Source organism: Eublepharis macularius, chromosome 6, assembly GCF_028583425.1.
Source record: "Eublepharis macularius isolate TG4126 chromosome 6, MPM_Emac_v1.0, whole genome shotgun sequence".
Classification (NCBI taxonomy): domain Eukaryota; kingdom Metazoa; phylum Chordata; class Lepidosauria; order Squamata; family Eublepharidae; genus Eublepharis; species Eublepharis macularius.
In genome coordinates, this window is record NC_072795.1 from 46,545,507 (window position 1) to 46,570,754 (window position 25,248).

At 40.4% G+C, this 25,248-nt stretch overlaps 1 protein-coding gene across 1 annotated transcript in view; it reads left to right on the top strand.

The window, feature by feature from the left end:
* EPHA4 (EPH receptor A4) overlaps positions 1–25,002 on the top strand; it is a 184,667-nt gene extending 159,665 nt beyond the window's left edge. Inside the window, exons 12-18 of the mRNA XM_054982282.1 lie at positions 3,908–3,969; positions 4,835–5,044; positions 9,954–10,103; positions 12,888–13,081; positions 18,485–18,640; positions 18,929–19,784; positions 22,498–25,002. Coding sequence (XP_054838257.1) covers positions 3,908–3,969; positions 4,835–5,044; positions 9,954–10,103; positions 12,888–13,081; positions 18,485–18,640; positions 18,929–19,043 — 887 coding nt within the window. The 3' untranslated portion in view covers positions 19,044–19,784; positions 22,498–25,002. The remainder of the gene's footprint in view (positions 1–3,907; positions 3,970–4,834; positions 5,045–9,953; positions 10,104–12,887; positions 13,082–18,484; positions 18,641–18,928; positions 19,785–22,497) is intronic.
* The last annotated feature ends 246 nt before the right edge of the window (positions 25,003–25,248 follow it).

Sequence of the window (25,248 nt, forward strand, 5' to 3'; positions counted from 1 at the left end):
ACTGTTTTGTTAAGGTGGAAAATCTTTCATTTAAACCAGATCATAAACAAGATTCCCCCCCAGATTCATTTGGCATAGTCCAGTTTGAAATTAATTCATATCAAATAATAAGGAAAAGATATTTGTTTCACTCTGTCCCTCCTTTTAGAGTCTAATTTTAGCCTTTGAGAACCATAGATAATTGGCAGTACTGATACTCTGCTCGAGAAGATATGTATGCTAGACATGCATCTGTATGGATGACACTCACTTCCTGCTTGGTCCAAATTCATCCTAGGGAATCCAGACATAAAAGAAATAACTTCTCTTTTGCCATTCCGATTCTAAAGGAGCTGCAGGTTTGGGTAAGGTAAATAGTGCACACAGGTCTGAGGGATCTTTAAAACAATACTCTGAGGCTATAATGGAAAGAAAAATGGCAATGAGATGGTGTCTGGTGATGGAGATGGTGTCTTCATGTTCTTTGGACACCCCCAACCCCTCCTACCCCATCAGCCATAGGAGACTTACCAGTTGAGAGGAGAGAACACCAGTGGACCTCAGGCCACCACCCAAACAGCTGACCACCACAGCTTTGACACGGGGCCAGGCAAGAGAGATGAAGCAAGGAGTCTTCCATGATGCAGCGACAAGATGGAGACAAGCTGCCAGGAGGAAACAATCCATTTGAGGAAGAATCCAGGACAGCTTCCCTCACACCAGTGGAGGCTAGCAGGAAGTCAAGTCAGCCTAGCCATTCTCACAGGTTGTGGGGACAGGGCTGGCAAGGGTTGGGGCCAAGAATAATTAGGCAGCCAAAGTGGATGCAGGTGGAGTCCCTGGCAGTTGGTGGGTGCAAATGGGTCCCTGGAAGGTGGTGCTGGGCTGGACTCTGCCTTATGTAGGGAGGTTTCTCAGGAAGACCAAGGAGGAAGAGAAAGGTGAGATTGCTTCTGGAGAGCTAGACGAGTGTGAGCCTATGCCATTTGGGAAATTGTGCGATGTAACCCCTCCCTCAGTGGCTTTCTGAGGCTTGGGGAAACCCCCCACACACACCCAAATGACCAGGAGGGCCAAAGAGAGTCAGGACAGCATGGAGCAGGAGGGGCCTTACAGAGGTTTTAGAAGAATAATCAGAGAAAATTTATTAAGAGGAAGAGTAATACATGCAAGCAATATACAAGTAAATTTACAGGCTCAAATACTAAGGAGCCCGCAAATATCTCTATTCTATTGTAGCAGTAATCTACAGGAAATTCCATGTGAGATTCAAAAGAGTCCAGATTTGCCAAGAACACAGGACTGAGTTTGCCAAGTAAATCAGGATGCAGGATACACAGTTGATACTGAGCACAAATTGAAAAGCAATTCTTGCTATAGAAAATAGATAATAATAGTAAGAGAAGTTTGATTTACCTTGCCAGAGAAAGTGGCAGATGAAGGAAGAACAAGCCTTTAAAATGGCTTGGAGAAGAGGAAAGAGGAAGGCTTGAAGCAGGTAGGAGGGGTATCCGGAAGGAATTTTCAAGGCAGAAGGCTTTTCAATAAGAGCAGGAAGTTGAGAAGATCAGGACATCTCTTGAAGTAATCCTCCAAGATCACCAGAAATATCTTATTGTCACACAAGACTAAGGCAAGACAACAGAGTATTGTGTGCAACAGCACCTTTGTGGGCCTTTGATTTGGTCAAGTTAGTTGATCAATGCATTTCATTATTAAAATCCAATCAGAAAAGTAGTCCATTGCCCCCCCAGTCGGAATAAAGAGGCAGACAAAAGGCTTGGGCAATAAAGGGTCACTTTTTATTTTTGGCAGCAACATGAACGGCAACAATTCAAAACCTGGCAAGGGCCTAACCATTGGTACAGGTCAAGCCCTGGGATCACTACCCTGGACCCCGCCTTGATCTGTCTGGGTGAGACCCGCTGCCCCGGATGTGAGCCATCCAAATGCATGGCTGGGATCCGGCCAGCCTGGTGGATGGTTTCCCCCTTAAAGCTCCAAGCACCCCCACCATGGAGCATGAGGGAAGGACTTGTCCAGGGGATCCCACCAGGCAGCCTGCCCTCACAACTGGCTGCTGTAAAGCATGCCAGCCGATCCTGACAAGCCCCTAATATCCCCACCAGTGAGGATGTGCCAAGGGTATACACTGTCCTGCTAACATCCCAACTAAATCTTGCCAATGAAGGCCTATACAGCACCCCCGTAGCCAATAGCCACAACCCCAGCAAGCAGTACAAGGTAGGCAAAAAACTTCCTTCCCCAAGGCCAAACAGGGAAAAAAGAAAAAAAATTCATACCTGGCCACAAAAAGGCGACCGATCTAAACCTATACTGCCACTGGGCGGGTGGGTGGGCTGAGCACAAGGCTGCAAGTGCCGATACAGGGGGAAGGGCTGTCCTGTTAAGGCATTTAGCCCTGCCCCCTTCCCACATGACCCTGAGAGGCTGGGGGAACGCTGCTCTTGTCTCCTCCGTGGTGGCAAATGCAGCCCCCAGCCTCAAGCCTTTGGCTGCCGGCCGGGCAGGGGCCGAAGTGTTGCTAATCGTTCTCTTGGCCAATCCGGTCTCCTTTGTCTTATATAAAATCCATCTGACTATTTGCGGAAAAGCTGGCCAGAACTTTCTGAGTTTGGTAGAACTGTTGGGATGGCTAAGGACGTGCAGACAAACAAAATGGAGGCAAGATGGTCATAGCAACTCACATTTAGAAAAAGAGCAAGATTTGGGTCCAGCTATTGGACATAAATCTTGCTGTTGTACTACAGACCAATGCAACTACCCCCCTGAAACTATTTAGAAAAAGTTGTCTAAAGATAAACATATTTTTTTTATTTATTAATTTGACTTCTAGCCCGCCCTCCCCACAAACGTTTATGTTGTGCCATAAATTTTCATGGATTGTAATCCATGCTCGTCTGTAGAAGATCATATCACAATAACAATACAATCTGACAAAGAGTTACTCAACTCTAAGACCATTGAAATTAGCAGGCTTAGACTGGAGCTCTGTTTAGGATTGCACTGCATATCTGTTAGTGTTGAATCCTATGAGCTGCATCTCCCCCATTCTCCAGTAGCTCCTGAAACCTCAAAAAATGATGTTGAGGGTTTATAGACAAAGGGTTTATAGACAAAATGCCTTAAGGCTTATCATAAGATGGACACATGGAGAGCTACTACTAAGGCATATATCAAAGGATGATAATAATAATGGATTTAATGGACTGTAAGAATGGGAATCAATAGTAGCAGAATAATATCATCTGTGAGCTACTCAAGGTTAATGTTCAGATCTGTGTCATTAGCTTTCTGTACTGCATTTGCAGAACTGGGTATTGCTGTTCAATTTGACCCTGTCTGCATCAGAGTTCATTGACTAATCTGACCCCATCTGCTTCACCGTGGAGCAAATGGAGAGAGCTTGTTTGTAAATAAATCGTGCCAAGTAAAGGTTCTGAATTAAGTAAGTAGAAAGGAAATTGCTATTTATGCAACACCTGAATCTGCTTACAACTGACTGTCTGTATCCCTCAAACCATAAGTTTATTTCTCTTAATCAAATGCCTACGGACATACAAATTCCCTAGAAAATGATGCAATTATCTTTACATTACTCCAAGTGCAAATAGGCCTATTTGGCTCTATTACTGTATCACCATTTCTTCTTTAGTGAGCAATTATGGATTCTTATATTCTCTGGAGATCCTGGCATGTACCACAGTTAAAGACCTTGTCAATGAGTCAGCTAAAGTGTTAATCTTCTGGCTGGAGCTCTTGAACACTTCAGCTTTGTAGTACCTCTTTTCTGGCTCACTGTAGCTGAGGGACAAGCTAGGTGCTTTTGGAATTAAATTAAATGATGAAAACTTCCTTTCGTTTCCCATTGGCTATTCATCGATGAGTTATGTTTTTTCTTGTCTAGGCAAACCTGTCATGATCATAACTGAATACATGGAAAATGGATCTTTGGATGCTTTTCTCAGGGTAGGTAGCTGGGATTTAATAAATTCAAACAAAGAAACGCTATGATCTTTATTTATCCCTTTCTAATTGTGGGTGGAAGATGAAGCAAAATTATGTTTCAGAGATGCTTACTTGTCAGTTTTTCTGCTTCAGCTGCTGGGAGGGGTGGTGAGGCACCATAGAGGTGAGGCATAAAAATAAGCTCTAAATAATCTGTGTTTAATCAGAAGCAGGTTTGATTAAAATGCTCATTAAAAGCCTCACATTGCTGTAGGTTAATTAAAACTGGAACATTCCACACATCCCAGGAAGCTAGTACAAAAGCCACTGACTTTATCAATGAATGATAAGTGTAGGTGGAAAAGAAGGAATATGGCTGCATTTTTAAAAAATGAGGTCATACCATGATATTCAAACTGTGGGTTAGATGTCCTTTGGGGAGCACATGGGTAACTTATGGGGAGGGAGCACTGTGGAATTTAGCATCCTGAGGCAGGTGCACTCTTCCTGCCATGCCAAGGTAAATTAAAATCCCCTTGCCAGTAGAACCTCACTGATCTGCATTTGATTTCATCTAGAAGGAAACTGAACCCTTTTTGCCCCAATCCCAGTGTAGTTTGGGAAGACACATGTTCAAACACGGATGCTGACGTTCTTATATTTTCCTGTGTATTTCCTGAAAAGAGGATCAGAGACATCATGCTATATATTCCTCTTTCAATGCCAGTGAGATATTATCTCTGGAACAGGTGATGGTATTGGATTGCAGGTCTAGTTTAAAAGGGAGTGCCAAATTGAAAATAACATTTAGGAACATTCAAATAATAACTCGTAGGTAAATGTACTTTGTGAATTTTCACTGTGAATTTCTTTATTTTTCTTGCAGAAAAATGATGGCAGATTTACAATAATCCAGTTGGTAGGGATGCTTCGGGGTATTGGTTCTGGAATGAAGTACTTGTCCGACATGAGCTATGTGCATCGAGATCTGGCTGCTCGAAATATACTAGTAAACAGCAATTTGGTGTGCAAAGTTTCAGACTTCGGCATGTCCCGAGTTCTTGAAGATGACCCTGAAGCTGCCTATACTACTAGGGTAAGGCAGGAGTCCCCTATTTCCTTATCCCACACACTTGCCCCCTCCCCAAAAAGCCAATTGCAGCAATTCTGGCATCACATAAACTTTGTCTATTCAAAAAACTGACCTCTTTCATAAACTTGTAACTCTAGGTTGTTTCTGATCTCCTGATCTTCTCCATACATCCTGGACCTTTCAGTTAAATAAGGCTGTGGTATTCAGTTTTCTCTTAGGCATCTGACAACAATTTACTTTATTACAGTGGTCCTGATCCTGAATCCGCATGCCAGTTTGAAACACGCACCTATCCATGTTCTCTGCATTTTATCCTAGTTGTGTGACTCTCTCATTGGCTTGGAATGTATTTTTAAATCTCTTGGTTGGGGGAAGTAAATCTCATCAGTTTCACATGCAATCATGTGCTAACCATAGTGACATTATTAGAGAAATTATTGGTTTTAGTAGCCAGAATTTCCAACTTTCTGCTTCTGCAAAGATTTGCATGTACTAATACTGTCAAACATTTTCCGGTATTGAAATGAATGCATATAAATAGGCCTATTGTTCTTGGTAAAGCTATAATCGGAGTGCTGCCGAGAGATGCTTTCTGAATGCAAATCTGATTTTCCACTCAGATTTGGCAAGTAAATAAATTCTGAGTGTGTTTAATAAGTTACAAATCTCATTCTTCATTATTACTACATTATTACTACAGTCAAATTACCATGTATTATCTTTAAAAGCTGTGAACTTACATTAATGACATGTACACAAATATGAGTATATTTAGAACCAGTGCCAAAATATGAAGAACAATAGAATTTTATAGGCATTGTTTTCCAGAGTCTGCTAGATGAGTTTTAGTCATCTGCATGTAAAGTCTAATGAAGCAAACATTGCAGCTTGTAAAGCAATATCCTGATGATCACAAACAGCCTTGAAGTTTATACACATCAAGAAAAAAAAAAGAAGGCACAAGGTTTATAATGTAGATTTGTAAGTTGGGTTCGATGTTTTGCTTTTAAATGCCTGCCATTCTCCATCTGTTCTCCCAATACAGAGATTGTTAGCAAAACCTAGTTTGTGCCATTTAATTCTCGCATTTCTCCTGTAATGAACATGCACTTCATTAAATTAGGAAGGAGAGGGGAGAATGGAGTTTGCCTTGTGAGGTGTTTAATGCTGTCCAGCCCTGCAATTTCCCACTAACAAGGGCAGCATGGTTTTGAGCCAAGACAGATTTCTAGAGAGCTGTGTTCAAACACAGGGGCAGGAGGTAAACTATTGAAAAGCCTTCCTTTCAATTTTGCGAGTGAAAATATAGTAAAGTGTTTTCCCTTCCAAGGGAACTGCAACGAATATCTATAATTTGCATCACAGTGTATTGTCTTGTTTTTTATTAGTATTCAGGACAATTTGGATGAGTTCCACAGTCTGAGTAACCATAAGGAATTTCAAATTATGATCATTCGTAAGCATCCAGCAGATACAATTAAAAGCTCTATTATATGCCATGTCAAAATCCATTGCCCTTGTAAATGAAGGAGGCTGTACATTGGGCCATCATTCAGAATACTTGAGACCATGCAGGCAAGAAATACACATGTGCACCAAAGGCTTTCTCAGCCTTTTCTCACAGAAGCTACCAACACCAAAGTGCCAACAACTTTTGAACCACCATCACTGTGCCAAATTATTTTTAAAAAGACTTTTATTCAACAGTAGGAGCTGCTGCAGGAAAACAGATAAAACAAGATCATGTGCATATTGGCCACATGCAATTTGTGTGATCTTGTTCTGCATGATTCAGAAAAGTACTTTTTAGACTCATGTACCTATTTATTTTATTTATTTTTATTTTATTTTACTTCATTTATATGCCACTTTCTCCTCAATGGGGAGTTACAGTGACTTGCATCATTCTCCCACCCCCCGCCTCCACTTTTTCCTCACAACTCTGTGAGGTAAATTAGGTGGACAATGTCCAAAGGTCACCCAGGAAGCTTCCATGGTAGAGCAGGGAATTGAACCTGGGTTTCCCAGATCCTAATTCAACACTCTTAACTGCTATACCACACTGGCTATCAGAGATCCTCAGAACAGCTTCTTCCAGTTTTGGAAGAAGCATTTGGCTAAAGCTCTTTGTCCTTGAAGAGCATTGTATTCAGCCCCCCCCCCCCCATGGAAAGCAATGGAGAGTAGCTGATGGCACCTTGTTTAGGAGCCTGTAGAACTGGACCTATAGACACAATCTTCTTGAAACTTGGAGATCTTTAGTAGATGGGAACTTCTTACTGTGTTGCAATTTTGGTGTAATTTGCATGAAAAAACAGCCCCTCCATCTCCTTTAAAACATTCCCCCATTGGGAATAATGGACCTAGTTAATTTTGGAATCTTGAAAAAAAATCTGGTTCCAAATAAAGAATCAACATGGCAGAACCTGAATATCAGAAATACCAATGTTTATGGCCTTTCCAATATCTGAATCAAAAAAATACCATTTCTTTTAATGCACATCCCTATTTTCAACCCTTTTTTCTGTTTATCACCAGAACGGAATTTACATTTACAATGCCATTGTGTACTAGTTGGTATCTGCATTGTGTCACTTACTTGGAGAGTTGTTTCCTGGGAATTCACAGCAAGTTCAGATCCAATCAGTAAATGTGTAAAGTTCTCATCACTCCCTCCCACACAGGACATCAGTTTTCATTTCCTTACCCTAAATACCATATTCCTGTTTAGCTAACCATTTTCTCAGTTGAAGAAACATTTTTGAGCTTTCCACAATTCATTTGACTTCTCCCTGTCAATAATTTGATATTGCACAGATTTTGCTTCCATGAATGTTAAATAACACTGGTAATCATGCATATCCCACTCTGTACTTTTTTCCTTTATGCAAATGATCTATTAATTCCTAACTGCTCCTTCCTATTCTTTAACCAGCGACTAATCCATAATGGATCTGTCCTTCTTTTCCCATGACTGCTAGATTTAATAACACCACCAACAACAACAACAACAATAATAACTGCACTTATATACCCCTCTTCTAGACAGATTAGTGCCTCACCCAGAGCTGTGAACAAGTTAGTGTTATCATTATCCCCACAGCTGGGAAGCTGGGGCTGAGAGGAGTGGCTTACCCAAGACCACCTACTGAGCTCATGGCAGTAGTGGGATTCGAACCAGTAGAGTGCTGATTCACAGCCGAACCATTTAACCACTGTGCTACAGCAGTGATTTACTCAAGAACAGTTTTTAAAAGTGTTTAGGAAATCCAAGTATAATTTATCTAATTCTGAACTTGGTCCCAGAGTGCAAATCTAAAAACTCACACAATTTCAGCAGCCATATTGGATTTCCTGTGCAGACAACATCATCGTTATGAAACTGAAGCTGAATTGAATTGAAGATGTGGAGGCAAGAAAGAGTGGGCAGGAAGGAAGGACAAAAAGGAAGATTGGGAATGGAGGGAGGGAGGTAAGAAAGATAGAGTAAGGGGGAAATGGAGGAATAGGGAAAGAAGAGAAACTACACAGTTTGCCCAAGAAAGAGGAGTAAAGACTGGAGCGAAATCAGCAAAACCTTAAGGAGGAACTAAGAAAAATAGTAGGGAGATAAATATGGACTGCAAGGGGGAGGGAAGGAAAGAGGGAAAGCAGACGCAGTGTAGGAAGGACAACCAGTGGTGGGATAAGCTGCTCTCTCCTTAACTGCATTGGTCCTCTTCTTAATAAGTCTGTCAGACAACCAAAGTTCCATGTTTACTAAGGACCGAGAATTATCTTTCATCATAAAACCGGCCTAGCATTTATATAAAATTTGACTAGTGTTAGTGGCTAATGACTGATAGAATCATTACAGACTTTTGACCTTTGTCCTGTGCCATGCTGAAGGCAAGGCAAGCATATAAAAGAAAGGCGGGCATACCTGAGATAAGTAGGCATGCCATGTTAGTCACTGAAACCACAAGAGAAGAAATCATGGGAGCAGTTTACCTGAATAACCTATAAATCTTTGCTTTCCCTGAAGACTTTTCCCAGATGGATTTGCATAAAGCTAAATCTCAATTTAAAACGCCCTGTGCCTTAGCATAAGCAAATGAGAAAATTTTGCTGGCTTTTCATCCCAAAGAACCAAAAACAACTAATGGGGTGGCATTCGATTTTAGCTATCTGTACAGGCCTTATGGAACCATCATTTTTTAGTCCTTCTTCCAAGCATTTGAGTTAGGCTCCAAGATACTATATTTGTTTATAAAGCCCCTGAAGATGCCTGTACTTCCTGCATTTGTTTTCCTGTTGTAGGGTATGGACCAATTTCAGTGTTCTTTGATGAGTGCAGCAGACAAGCAAGATTATTGTAATAAAGCCTTTGCATTAGTAGCAAGTCTGTAAATGTTAAGTATGCTGTGATAATCCTGTGATCCATATTTTATGAACTCCTAGCTAAATTAGTGTAGCCTTAAGCAGAGACCTGGTTTTGAACTGATAAAAATACACTGAACAATTTCCTGGTTTGCATCTCTGTGACTAAAGAAAACAGATGGGTGACATTCCCTTCCTTATCAGTAGCATATGGCCAGGCTTGTGTGTTCTCTGCTTGAAAATAAATAAATAAATAAATAAATTCTATGCCAGGATAACTCAAATTCTGTGTCCAAAGAGCCGAGTTCTGTAAACGGGAATAAATTATGCAATTAGGCAATTAGATGTTTTTGCTTATTTACGTATTCTTCATCACATTTTGCCTTTCATGGCAAGAAGCAAAGAACTATGTAGAACACTGACGCCACAGTTTCACCTCCCCCTTACCTCCTCTGCCTGTATATTTTGAATATGATTTTGTTTTTGAAGCCAACTTTTTGAGATGGCTTAAGGTATTAACTGTTACATGTGCCTTTTGCTATTTCTTCTGCAGGGTGGAAAGATTCCCATCAGGTGGACCGCACCAGAAGCAATTGCCTATCGTAAATTTACATCAGCTAGTGATGTCTGGAGTTATGGAATTGTCATGTGGGAAGTGATGTCCTATGGAGAGAGACCTTATTGGGATATGTCCAACCAAGATGTAAGTGTTCTTCACTTTCATGTGACCGCTCTCTTTATTATCCCTAGTTATTTCATTGTGCCATCCCCAGCTGCACAGAAGCCACTTGCCCATGATGTACTTCCAGGCAGGAATGAGTCGCATACAAATGATGAAATGATGTGGCCAGAATGTGTCAGTTCCACAGGAATAATCTCTTGCTTGCCATAAGAACTGCATTTTCTAGATATAGATTCATCTCAGTTTTTTCCTCACACCATATAATGGGGTAGGAAGAAGTTACATATCTTTCGGATGGAACCTTGGAACGGCGAAACACTTTTTACATTGCAAAGCACTCCAGACATTCTAGTGGGGAAAGAAAATTGTTAACATTGATTCACTTCCACAATTTGTCACTTGAGAATCCCTTTAGAATACATTAGTAAAATATGCATTACTATTAAGCTTAAATATTTCAAACCCTTGTGTGGTATAATTTCATATTTTTTAACTGATCATTTCCTTTGACAAATAGGCAAATAATTTTATGTGGAATATATGAAAAGTTATAATTATTGTGTGAAAGGCTTTGGTGATCATAACAACATAAGATATATCCTTGGGGGATTTTGAAAAAAAAACCTTTGGTTAATGACCTCTTGTAAATTATGCAAGTCCCTTTAACTTTACCATCTGGACTACTTCAGTCCTTTACAGAAGGGAGTTAATAAAATACCTACCATTGCTGTAAGTAGTATTGAAAATTAAGAAGGCAAGTAGAACATATAGAATGTTTTTAAAAGCAAAGTCCGGTAAAAATAATATATAATATTTACTAGGAGAATTTATAAGCTGATTAACATTTTCTCGATCCCGAGAAATGAAAAACAGAACATTTTAGTCAAAGTTAGGAAGCTGAGTAATATTGTAGATGTCATCCCTGTTCTAATGTATATGAAAAGCTTCCAAGAATGATCACGTGTGGCTGGCATGTAAGCTGAAAGAGGATTTCAGTTTCCTTCAGATGTGCATGTACATATGTGGATGGGTGTGAGTGTGTTTGGATGGCCTGTAGCTCATTATTAGAGCACATGCTTTGCATTCATAAGATCCTATGTTCAGCCACTAGCATTTCCAATTATGGGATCTCAAATAGCAGAACTGAAAAATATCTTAACACTCACAGCCAGAGTAGACCAGTCAAATAGAAAGTATCAATCTAGTTGAAGCAGTGGACTGGCTTGATATAAATAAAAGGTCACCAATAATTAGCATAAAAGCAAAGATTCAGATGTATTTTGGAAACAAGATGAGCATTCATTAGCAGCACAATGGAGTTCAGAGTGATGTAGAAGCAAGTTTGCTGATGTTCTTTGTGGCCCCTAGCTCAAGAAAGACCAAGAAGAATACCCAGATTAATTGGGCCAGTGATGTAGCTATGACGCCTTTTACCAGTGGAGGTAAAACAGATGCTATGCAACTCACATCTCACAGATTGTCACATAGATAATGAAAAGCTTCAATGTGGTGGTGAGGAGGAGGAGGAAGAATATACATCTTTCGCCTTGCAGTTAGAATACAAATAAGGCTTGGAAAGTTATTAATTTTGTGGTTGTGAATGGGGCAGGTTTGGTAGCCTTGGAGACAACACTTTTCTGTGTTTGCTGAACAGCCAGTGGCACTGTAAGTATGAATCCACATTGCTTGCCATTGTGTCTTTGCCACTCTGCTTGTGAAACCAGTTCTATGGTTGTGTGAATCAATGTGTGTGGCCAATTAATCTTTGTTCCTTCTGTAAAGACTACCAACAAGACTGCCCATTAGTGCCAACTGTGATGGGGTGAAGGGTTGTGAACTGGGTACCCAGCTGTCAGGAACTGGATCTTGATTATGCATGAGCTCATTCTGTGTAAAGTTGCCAAACAGGCAGTATGTGATAATGAGCCACATGTATGGAAGGGCTTGTGGTGTCTTTTATATCGATTTGGGATTGTATTGGATACTGTTAATAATCACACACTTTTAAATGACATGGTAGGCCAGTTTGTAACAGGTCATTATAGGTAGAGAGCAGCCAAGGCAATTTCCCTTTTTGCATTTCACAAAAGACAGGCAAATTTGGGGAAGAGCAAATAGGACCAGGTGCTACAAGTAGTAGACTTGAGCCTAACCATTACACATGGAGCAGCAAAATAGAATGGTCCTTCGTACACGTATGGGGAACACTGAAAGCCACAGAGAACCTCATTTTGGTTTCACTTCTATCCAAAATGCCCAACAAGCAGTAGATCAACAAAAGTCTTAAAGTATGATCCAGTGCTGGAAATTTCTAACAGTGAATCCAGAGTCCTCCATTAAGTCTGAAAACTCATTTCCTTCACTAGTATCTATTTCGATGGTTGTTCACTGTGCTATTTAACACACATGAGTATTTAGAAGAAAGGTTTAAGGAGAAAAGCTTAGACATTTTAGTCTAACCATACATTTTAAATCTACTATTAAGGATCTCTTGTAATATAGGCTGTCTCCACATTTAAAATGTCTGCATCTTCCATTGAAAAGGAACCCAGGCAGATTCTGGGGATTGCGAGACAAGACATTTTTTTTAACATAAATTAAATTTTTAATCACAGACTTCCCAGAACAAAGCACTAACCATTGGCAAATCCAGCAATAGCTGAAGTTATATGCTTCATTTTTAAAAACTTTTTTAATTAATTGGGCAATTGCTCCCATATTTTGGCTCAGTTGGGGATATTCTGTTTTATGAACCCATGCTTAATTATGTTATCTAGATCTCCTAAAATGTGGCTTTTGTGATAGGTTATCAAAGCCATTGAAGAAGGGTATCGGTTGCCACCCCCAATGGACTGTCCCATCGCTCTCCATCAACTGATGCTGGACTGCTGGCAGAAGGAACGCAGTGACAGGCCTAAATTTGGACAGATTGTCAACATGCTAGACAAACTCATCCGCAACCCCAACAGCTTGAAGAGGACAGGCTCAGAGAGCTCCAGGTCAGCTGTGCTTTCTTAATGGTGATGGATGAGGAAATAAATCGGTGGTGACAGGCAGCTGTAACTCACCCAGACTGGGTGTTGAAACTGAAGACTGTTTCATAGTCCTGGCTAGATTATTCAAGCTTTAAAAAAAAAAAAACTCCTGTTTCCTATTGGGGTTAGATTGGCATTCTGTTGAGAACAAGAGCCTTGTGGGATTATGAAAGCAATACCTCAATAAGAACAGGGAATCTTTTTCTTGATGTTTTGATAATGTGGTCATTTTAATAACATTTATAGACCATTCTGCAAATGTTGAAGAGACTTTTTAAAGAAATCAAGAATAGAAGGAAAGCAAGAGATTCATCATGTGTATCACACGTAGCAATTTTATTATCAGTTCCCCCTTTGAAGATAGCAATGTAAACTGAAAGTATAATACCACAAAAGGCAAAGATAACTCTTGCTCCTCATCTCTTTTTTCCTCATTTTGACAACATTGTAGTTTTGAAAGAAGGAAGGTGCTCCTGAAACCTGATGGAACAGCTTCTGTTAGTTGAATCAGTCACCTTTATCCTGAGCGTTACTCATTGCCTTATGCTGAAATAGCTACAGTTGTTCTGTAACCTGGCATAGCTGAGATCCAAGTACAGTATGATTAGCACTGCAATCTTAAGAAGAATTACTCCCTTCTAAATCAATTGATGTCAATGGACATAGAAGGGTGTAAGGGTGTTTAGGATTGCCCTACAAGCAGCTGCCAATTTTGCTACACTGTGTAGAAGAGTAGTCTATGGAAAGAGGGGGATGTTTGCCCCACAGGGAGAACACCATTCCAGGGTGCATTATAATGTAGGGAGAAAGAGCGTACACATTTCCTTTCCCTATCCACTGCTCTGAAGAAATTAGCAATCTTACCCCCCCCACACACACACACATGCACAAACACCAGAAGAACCACTCACGGATCTTCTATGTAATGTGTAGATTGACCTCAAATGAAACTACTGAGGAATGGGCTGATATATATATATATATATGAGATGTACAGGGATATTGCAATGTTAATACAGTGATGCAAAAGTTTAAGAACAGAGACTTGCTCTCTTAAGATGAGGTACCATTAAATTCAGTGTGATTTACTTCTAAATAAATCTGCATATCATCATCCTGCACAGAGCTAAATACTTTAAGTCCCATTCCTTAAAAAAGATAAAAAGCTTTTTATCAGTCATAAAGTAAGCTTATCAGTCTTGTGATGGTGTTTATTCCCCCCACCACTGAAAGCAACACTGAGAATTTAAAAAACAAAAACCGACCATTGGGCTTACAACATGAAATCATCTCCAGGGAAAACATGGAAATGGAATCAATCATCTTCAGAAATACCATAGAATTTCTAATTATTCCTGGAAAAACATGACAGCAGTTCTGTATTTTCCCACATGTGACAGCACGCCTTCACCAATTGCACCCCCCCCCCCAGTCAACAAGCAAATAGTTATATAAATAATTACTCTAGCTTACTCTAGAGGGCTTACTCTAGCCTTCCTCCTATTTAAGCAGCTCTTCTTGCAGAGGAAGAAGGTTTCTAGTGGTAGGACACAGGCTATTGAGTAGTCTCTTGAGAAGCAGGCTCCATACAGACCTATCAGTCAGGTACAAATGCTTTAGGGACTGAAGTGCAAGGGTGTCACTGAATCAGGCCAACTGAACTCAACCAATGACACACCCTAATAGGTGACTGCGTAGTCATTCTGTGTTTCTTAAATCAGCCCCTTTGAATAATGTGGCAGTTAAAGGTAGCCCGACAGTCACATATTCAGCCACTGACAGTCCAACATCATGAAAAAGATCTGTTTTTCACACATAAATGAATATGCCCCTCAGTGACCATTGTTTACCATGAACATTAACAAAAGATAGGTTGTTAACCCACAGAGGCCACTATTGCCCTATTTCCTCTAGATTGTTTTAATTGCATCTGAAGTCTGGTAAGTGCCCCCCCCTCTCCATGTTAAGTTATTTTAGAGGATGGGACACACAAAACCAACTGTTAAATCTTAAGTTTTATCTGATTCCAATCCACCAATAAGCATAGTTCAGCAACACCATTTAGTTGTTCCTGTAGTACTGAATCTGTTACTCAGAATTCCTTAAAATATCACACAAGTGCCTTTTTTTGTGAGCATGAAAGGAAAAAGAAGTCTTACATGTGTCTTCTCTAGAGTAAAGTCTGCACAATAAATGTCCTTTTTTTTACTAGCCTTCTTACCCTTTGATGCATGCTAAATTTATCAACTATAGAAAAAAGGGTGGAGTGGCTGTTCAGAAAGTTCATTCAGGATGAGAGCGATTCTGGACAATAACCTATATGAAGCCTATAATACGCCCAGTCTTTGATGCTACATATTTCAAATAAATGAAGGTGGTAGTCATTTTCTTTAGTTTATTGATAGAACATAGTATGGTAGCCTATGAAAACCAGTGAAAATGTGCAAAGGGAGTAAAATAGTCAAGGCAGTGCTGGTATATGCACTGATTGTGTTATTTTTAAAAAATAATTATCTTGCAGATGTCTGAAAGGGAAACTGAAGCACGCATTCCACAAAAGCAAAGATCAAAGCCACCATTATTCGGTGCCAGCTCTGGCACATACATCGGTCAGGAATTGATTGATTAAAGAGTGGATTAACTCCCTGCTGCCCCTGCTTTGTATGCAGGCACTTAGCTTGCTTGCAAACTTGGCCTGGAACATGCCTGTCTGAAGCCTTTGCTAGGATCTGAGGTCCTAAACGAAGAGAGTGCATAGGTCCACCCACAACTATTGCTGTGTATTGAAATTTTGAGTTTCTAAGGCAGACAAGAACTACATTTAGTCATCCTACTAAGTGGACTACCTCCTTCATTTAAAACGTTCCAGATTTAAAATAGATTTTCATGGTGTTGTGTGGCATATTTGGGGAGCAAAATGGGGCAGTGATATTGCTAATTTCACACACTTCAGGCAACAGTTGGATAGCATCTCCAAGTTCTTAAGTACATCTTATCCTGCATAGATAGAAAAAGTTAAAAAATTCTCCATCTTTGAGATCTTTTTCAGCTTGTGTACATCCCCAGAACAAAGACACCAAATATTAGTTAATTTAAGTTTCATTTATGACTGAGCTGCATGCCAATAAACATTTTTTTTAGCATGGGTTACCACTAATGGGCAGCTCTGCTAGCTGCCAGCATTTCTGGGCACCATCACCTGGCTCCAGACTCAGCCAACACCATTACTTGGCTTTGTTTATCCTGCCAGCACAGACTGTGCCGAGAAGAGCCAAGCCTTTCCCCCCCACCCTGCACATGCCTTAAAGCAACGAAGGGTTTAGCGGATGCCATTCAGAACCAAGCAGTTCCTCTCCCCTTGCTACCCTTGGCCACAATGATTGGCAATCTTGGAAAAACTCCATTCATCTTTTGGTGCCTTAAGCTATTCACAAGTTATCCCTACCTATATGCTAATATCCCACACTATTCCTATCAACCCAGGTGTAACCCATCACTGCCAGTCATGCAAATCAGGTGAAAAAAAGATCTCCTCTGCTTACCAGTCTGAAGGAGATTCCCAAAATTGTTGTTCAACTCTAAAAAACTACCAGCGAATTCTGTAGCATTCTAGTTAAGGTGAATGGGTGGTATAGTAGGTACAGAAAGCATGCATGCTGGAGCTGGGGTGCTTTCAAGTAGACCTATGCTCTCCACGACTGAGTGCAGTACCTATTGTAGAATGCCAGGTAGTAGCTGGAGTAGCTGGAGATCTCGCAGAATTACATCTGATCTCCAGGCCATAGAGATCAGTTCACCCCCAAAATCTTCAGGAATTTTCCAACCTGGAGCTGGCAGCTCTAACCTCTGGCCCTATACCACTGGAGCCATGCATTCAATCTCCCTCAGGGGCCCTGCATTATTATTGAAGGAATAGGCACTTATGATAACTGCCATTGCTTCTGGAACTTAAGTCATAGGTGACATTAAGTTCTCTGGGGAATGCGTCTTTGACAGGAGCATCATCTCCTCAGGATAGACTCTACAGTCACAGTACAGTAGTGTCACACACAGATAGGTTATGTGGGACCAAATACTTTCTCAACTGAGCTGACACCATGTGTATGGCTTGTGAGCCATAATAAAGATGGACTGACTGAACAGAAACCATGGTCTTGCATTTTCTTTTTACAAGACAGGAGGTAGTAACTTTACTGAACAATAAGATCTCATTTCAGTATGTCCACAGGAAAAGTAGTTGTGTAAAAGTGTTTACTTTTGTATTGATGTGTTAAGCTTAAATGAATGCAAGATACGTTTTCAAAGGCAAAAATATCCCTCTTACTCTCATTATAGTGATTTCATGTATCTGTACTGACTATAAGTAGAGGTGGGCACGAACAGCAATATGAACAAAAAAAAGCCATGAACAGCCCAATCAGCTGTTTGCGAGCAAGCTGTTTGTGAGGCCCCGTTCCCAACAAACATGTGTTCGTTCCAAGCCCTGTTTGTTCATTCCAAGCCCTGTTTGTGGTGTTCATCAGCCATTCGTCGAGCCAGAGAGTCTGGCACCTTTCAATCAATTCCCTTGGCAACAGTAGGCACAGTCTTTCTGAACTCCTGTTGCCCTGGAAACACCAATCTAAGCCCGGGGCACTTCACTCCCTGACTCAGCCGCTTGTCAGGGAAAACCCTGACAAGGGTTGGTTGCAGCCTGCTGGGATTTAAATTTCCCTCTCCCTGCTGCTGCGCAGCGCAGGAAGAGGGACATTTAAATCCCCCACTCAGCAGCTTGTCAGGGAAACCCCTGACAAGCAGCTGAGTGCAGCCTGCTGGAGTGAAATGCCCTTCTCCCTGCTGCTTCACAGCAGCAGGGAGAGGGGCACTTCACCCCCCGACTCAACCTCTTGTCAGGGGTTTCCTGACAAAGTCTCCCCCCCTCCCTCCAGCCGGCTGGAAAGAGGGAGACTTTGAAGTGAAGGAGGTTCCCCACGCCGGGGAACCTTCTCCCTTCAGAGTCTCCCCTCCCTCCCTCTATCCGGCTGGAAGGAGGGAGACTTTGAAGGGAAGGAGGTTCCCCACGCCGTTTGCAAACGTCACAGGGAACTTCCTTCCCTTCCAAGTCTCCGCCCTCCCTCCCACAAACAGCCAACGACGAACATGTTCGTGAACAGGGTCATGTTCGTGGTTGTTTGCGATTCCCTCTTCGTGGATGGCAAGGAGCAATGAACATAATTTTCATTTTTTTCCCCTGTTCGTGCCCACCTCTAACTATAAGTGATGTTGCAATTTATATTCAGTTAGGTTTTTGCATGCTTGTTAGATTGTTTGTTTTAGAGGCAAACATCTTTCTCAACTCTCTGTGTGTGTTTCTCTCTTCCCCCCTAGGCCTAATACTGCTTTGCTGGATCCAAGTTCTCCTGAATTCTCAGCTGTAGTTTCTGTTGGTGATTGGCTCCAGGCTATTAAGATGGAGCGATACAAGGATAATTTCACAGCTGCCAGCTATACTACTCTAGAGGCTGTGGTGCATATGAACCAGGAGTAAGTACTCAGCGGTATAACAAAAAAACTGGTAAATCTGGATTTAATCGGCTTCTTTTGCTTTGTGCTGCATATCATTACATTCATTATAGCATTGGAATGCCTTTAGTCTTGAATGTATATAACTTCAAAATGCCGTCTATGATGCCTTTAGATGTTTAATTAACATTTATATACATCCACCTTGCTTTGCATTCTTTTTATTTTTTGTGCTTGTTTGTAATGTGTTTGCTGGATTTGTACCTGACATCAGGTTTTCACACTTTGGCATCTTTTTGCTTCATACAGTGACCTGGCAAGAATTGGAATTACTGCCATTGCACACCAGAATAAGATTCTGAGCAGTGTCCAGGCAATGAGGACCCAAATGCAACAAATGCACGGCAGAATGGTTCCTGTTTGAGCCAGTACTGAAAAAACTCAAACTCTTGAAATTAGTTTACCTCATTCATGCACTTTAATTGAAGAACTGCACTTTTTTACTTCTCCTCGCCGTTTGAAATAATAATTAAAAAAAAGATTTGCAGCATTGATTGATATATAAAGTTTGCTGAGAACGTTGCGGGGAGGGACCCACGGAAATGACATCCCGTCATTTGAAAACAGACCTGGAACAAATTGTTTCTTGGAATATACTTCTACATGGATCAACATTATATAATATACATGTATCTATATAACATCACATACAAGTTCTGATGTGTTTGCTGCCAGATACTGTGTGTGAATGAAGGAAAGTACTATTGTTCCCTCAACAGCCTTTGGGATTACAATCATTGTGTCTGTTTTGCGGAATACACAACAGCAGTTCATCTTTCACTGGAATGAAGAATCTTCTCAACCAGAAAAGGTTGACATATTCTGGGCATCAGTGGTACTTTGCAGACACTTTGAAGGCAGACACCCTTTGGCTGACTCGTGCCTGTCACACACAGATTTACCCACCTGCAAGCTGAGGCAGAGAGCAACCTTCATGGATTACTGGATTTGGGGAGGTTGTGGTATTGGCTGTTGTGCTGCCACATGGAGTTTTATCTCTGTCTTCATTTTTGAAAATATCAGTCAGCCATTCTTGACTATGGATCTTCCAGACTTGCATCCTTTTGCCCTTGTAAGAGACGTTTGCTTGTGCACCACTGAAAAGGTCAGAGGAAACATGGCTTCCCCACTGTGAACATGATGTTTTTATTTCCCTATTAGTAATAAAGCAGCATGTATTTATGATGTGTACTTGTAAAATGATAATGTTGTTCTTTTGAATCTAATGAGGGTTTGTACCCTGTGCAGAGATTTGGTTTCTCTCACAGTGGGGTCTCAGGATGAGGTCTCATTGTAGTCTCCATCTACAGATCCGGGGCAGGTGTGTGCATTGAAGGTAACATTTGTACCATTTAACATACATAGGTTCACGCCATGTGAGCCATGTACTTCCTTTTGTGGTATCTGAATCACATGAATTGGGCCTACGTACAGTGGATTCGATACACATTGACCCCTCTACAAAGACACCATCCCACAAGTGAGTGTCAGGAGCAACAAGGGGGTGAGAGACAGGGCCAGCTTTTGCTACATACAGAAAATAAAACAGTTTGGGTGTTATGGATAACTCAAGACCTTGTAGATTAAATCTGTAATAATTTGTTAGTATGAAGTTTTAGCTCCCTCTTATATTTTGGGATGTCTTTCGCTGCTTCCATCACCCATGTATCAACCCAACAGGAGCTGTATTAGAACATGTTTTGTGCTGTTTATGGGAAAATACCATAAAAATACATTGATAGGTGATGATTGGATAGACCATTGTGTGTAATCAGTCCAGTTTTCTTCAACTGTGCACAGCCAATCTCCAATTCATTGCTTTTTTGTCAGTTACAAAATTGATGTGATATAAAATCCATCATACTTCCAGTACTGTTGAGATAATCCAGGATCTAATTTCAGCTCTGAGCCATCTATTCTGAGCGCACAAAGAAAGATGTGGTGGACGAATATGTTCCCAGTATTTTGTTTCTGTTTCTTTGCACCAGTGCAAGCTAGGATAGTGCTAGATGCTCCAGCAGCATTTCCAAGATCCTCCCCCCACCCTGTGTATCAGATTTTTTCCCTTGATACACATAGGCATTATTGTTCTCATCCATTTCGAACTCATATTTTTCTCCAATAAAACCACAATATTTCCTTTACAGTTGTGTTTCTTTTTGCCCTGCTCTAGAAATCAAAAATGGTGCGCTGCCCAATCCTATGCATATTAACTCAGAAGCACTGATGGGGTTTGTAACAAAATAAGTATACAGGGAAATAAAGAGAATTAGGATGATTTGGTGCGAAGGATATATGTGTCAGAAAGTGAAGCCACTTCTTAGAAAGTGTGGTTTGATTTTTGATTTTGAGTTGTTGTCAGCACATATTAGGTCTTCTGCTTTAATACTACCAATCCCTTTCCCCCATTTCTGTCTACTCCTGAGTCCTGACAGCAGCTTTGGCAAAAAAAAAAGAAAGAAAAAGAAAGTGACACTTGAGTTGAATTTTGTTAGAAAGCACTGCATTTATTTGGAAGCCAGGAGCACCAAGTGAATTGAATAAGTCAAACTTGCCATATTCCCAATGTCACTCTCATCATTTTTGTCACTTTTAACAACAATTTACAGATTTTTAACCACAAGCCTCTCCTCTGAACTTGATTCTGAAAGCAAGTTGTTGAGAACATGGGATGCTAAATTTGGATCCTGTCAAACCATGACAGCTTAGTAAAACCTTTTTGCAGAATTGCCTATAAAAGCTTTTCTGTTTGGATGGTTTTTTTTAAGGTGACTTAAACAGTCACATTTTAACACCAATTTGCTGACTTCGGTGGTATTCATTGAAAAATTGACATTATTACTTTGCCAGAAAACTCCTTTGTTTCTTAGATGCCAGGAAACTTGGGATATTTCTACTTTCTTTCAAGTTCCTTCCAAAATCTAGGTATTCTTTAACAAACATCCCTTTTCTAAATTGTCATTGTATTTGCTGAAATAGGACACAGTTGTCCTACATATGCTAGAAGTTACCGGGAGTTGTCCAAGTTTTGAGTACCCTTCTTGTTGAGAATACCAGGCTATATTCACCATCACTAATTAGGCATATCCACCACTATCCAGAGAGGCCCATGAGCACAAGTGTGCTTACATATCCTGGTTTTTCTCCCCCATTTTGCTCAGTAGGAGAGCTGTGCTCAGTGGAAGAACATCTGTTCAATCAACGGTTTCTCTAAGCAACCTCAAGTGGCAAATGTGAGAAAGACCCCTCTCTGTCCTCAAGCCTGGAGAGCGGCTGCCAGTGAGAATAGACAGTTCTAAACTAGATATACTAGTGATGTACTTCACTACACATAGCTTCATATGTTCAATTGATGAGGCTACTGCAACAGCTCCCATAACAAAAGACACAAGTTATGATCCCAGCAACAGTTTCAACCCTGCGCTCAAGGATTTCTGTATCAGAGCAGTGCTGTGCAAGCAAGCTTGATTGCTGGAAAATCAGCACAGGAACTCTGACTCCCAAAGGAAGAATCATGTCCTTAAATCTTCGTATCTTTACATTATTTTGTTCTTAAACTAGTATGTTTGCTAAATTTTTGAACATAGGAAGTTTTCCATCCCCCAAATCAAGGCTTTCATCTGATCTGGATTAATTGTTATACAAAATAATGCAGAGAGCAGTATCTGGACTGAAACTTTTCTCTGGTGAAACTAAAATGTGTACTAATCCCATTCCTTGCACTGGGTTTTCAAAATAATGGGGTATGTGTGTTGACTTGGGGAGTCATGTGAAGAAACTGCAATGATCTGATGTGCTATTTTTTTCCCCATTCACAGTATGAAAAATGGATCCTGCTTCCTTGGATGCTATTCCTGGTGCCCATGTTAACCTTTGAGGATAAAAGACCAGAGGCAAAGCTTTCCAAAATTCCATTGCTCCAGTTTCCTTAGCAGTGACTGTAGACAAGATGGACCGAGAATACTCTTCCTGAAAAGCATATCTCTGGTTTTCTTCTTCTTTTGGAATTCTGTTATCAGCAACAAGAACAAAAGATGGCGTAGTCCCAGCACATTCTTTTTTCATTGTTACTTGAGGAATGTACTGTATCAAAGCTCTACAGATTTCTCTTTCCTCACTCGGTTTACTTTTTAAAAAATGGGCCTCTTCTTTTTCTGCATGTCACTGCTGCATTTGTATGAGTGCCACTGGTGGCAAAGCTCAGCAAGTCAGGATCATGGACACTTGGGTTAGGTGCCATATAGCACAGAACTCCATTTATAAAAGCATATGACGGTCAAGTGATTCTTTACAGAAAATGTGCCATTGTGGTAATACCAATATTTTTAATAGAATGGAAAATAACTTATTATCTCTTCCAGGATGTGTGAGAGTATGTTTGGCTTTTGTGTGCATGAATGTGTGGGTGCGCATGCACACGTGTGTGCTTCGTGTGTTGCCTGTTGCACAGGATCACCTGTGAATATGCTGATAGCATCTCAAGATAGTTCAACAGGTTGTCATTGAGCTGTTGAGTTACTAGGCCAGTAGGTGAGCTATGCAACAGAAGCAAGAAAACACACACAATCTGAATGTTACAGTTCTGTATCTATTCATGTATTATATAGCTGCCACACTAACCTTAACAAATGGTTCTTCAGCCTAGAGCAGGGGCACCTTCACCTGCATTGTGGAGTGATCCATAGTAAGTTCCAAAATGGTAATAAATAATTCCATCAATAACCATTAGTCTCGTTGAGGCCTGTGCATTACTGAAGCAGCAGTACTTTAAGGAAAAGTAGGTGGAGATGAAGTCTTCATCCATCAGCAAGTTGTTTTTAACTGAACCATTAAATAGCATTTTTTCTTCTGAAAGAAACAGGCTTTGAAAGACTTGTTGAATGCAAACAAATATGCAATTCTTATGCATTCATATAAGTAAATTCTTCAGTGGGCCACCTGCGAGGACTTTTGGGCCTCATCAATTAATGTTGAGAAAACTATTCTGTTTTGTTCCCCAGTTAAATACTAGAGAGCAGAGACTTGGAGGGTTAGGACGAGGTTTGCAACAACAATTGTGTTCCTAGCAAGCTACACAAGACTGCACTAAAAATTACAGCGGTAATGACCTACTGGTCCTACCTAGGAAAGTTTACAGCATCTGGAGAGTTCACTGTTAATTTTCTGTGTATTGTTCTTGGAGGCAAGCTGCATACTAGAGTCTAGGGAATGGACTGCCATTCCACATTTTGAGCTCAGCAGTTGATGTGCTCGACCTGCTTTCTGGTTTCAATGGACTCCTTTCTGCTGAGATACTGCTCAGCACAGCAGGCTGAAATAGGACAATCAAACCAACATGCCTGGGGGGGGACTGCATTAAAATGTTCAGCACTAAATGAGGCCCCCATAATAGTATTTCAGGATTACTTATCATTCTTGCCTCTCCCCGCCCCCTTTGCCATTTTTAAGATTATATTAATTGGTCTGATGAACAAGAAATTTAAAATGAATATTCCCAGGCTTGTGTAGTTGTGCAGATGGCAGGATACAGCAGTGTCACAAGACCAGAAGGAACTGTGTGCACGTTGAACCCAGCAAGTTTGAATTGCAGAGTAATGACTAAATGGAGCTTGGATTTTTGTTTAAAGGCACCCAAGAACAACAAATGAATGCAGGACTGGCCTCAATTTCTTTCTGGCTACAGAAGACACATCAACAGGACTCGCTAACACAGCAAACCTCTGTACATTAGGAAATCGTTCTGTTCACAGCCCCACCGGTTAATGTTTGTCCAGGTTTCTTGCTGTATTAACTTTGTGATGGATCTATGTATTAAATATATATATATATATATATATAAATATATATATGTATAAAAAAGCTGGTTCTTACCAGTAGATGGGACTTCGAAGCAGTATTTTTCTTTTACGTGACATTTTCATAACCAGAAAAAAGCATCCTGAATACTAATTAGACAGATTTAAAAAGAAGAGAGTGCATTTATTTTTTTGTATCACTACAAGTATGTTGGAATATGCAAGGACTCTGGTTTTAAAAAAATAGAATGTATGAGGCATATGATAATTTAGTCCATACTGAAAAAAAAAATCTTAACAGTGCATTGTTTGGTTCGCAGATCTGAATGATCTCTTGATTAGAAACATAGTTTTTTTTCTATTTTATTTTAATTTGTCATTTCCCCCTTTCCATCAGTCTTAGGTACACATAACTTATGTCATTTATTTATGGTCTTTTATACCTAGTTTGTAAAATTGTAAAATAGCAAACTAAATGCAAATGTTTGCATTTGAAAATAATAAAGTAGTTGCTGTACAAATTTCAAATGTAGTTCCTGTGATTAAATACTTTAAACATTTTTGTTAATTTCAAGCCTGTTTTAAATAAAACCAGCCCTTGAATTTCATCCCCCCATCCAGCTATAAAGATAGTAATGGTATTGGTCTAATTCACATAGCTAGCAGAGGAGGTAATAGACCTGGTTCTGGACATATTATGGGTAGAGTGTATTCATGGATGAATCCTTTTTCATTAAGAAAATTCCCTGAACATAGAAAACTAGCATATCAGAG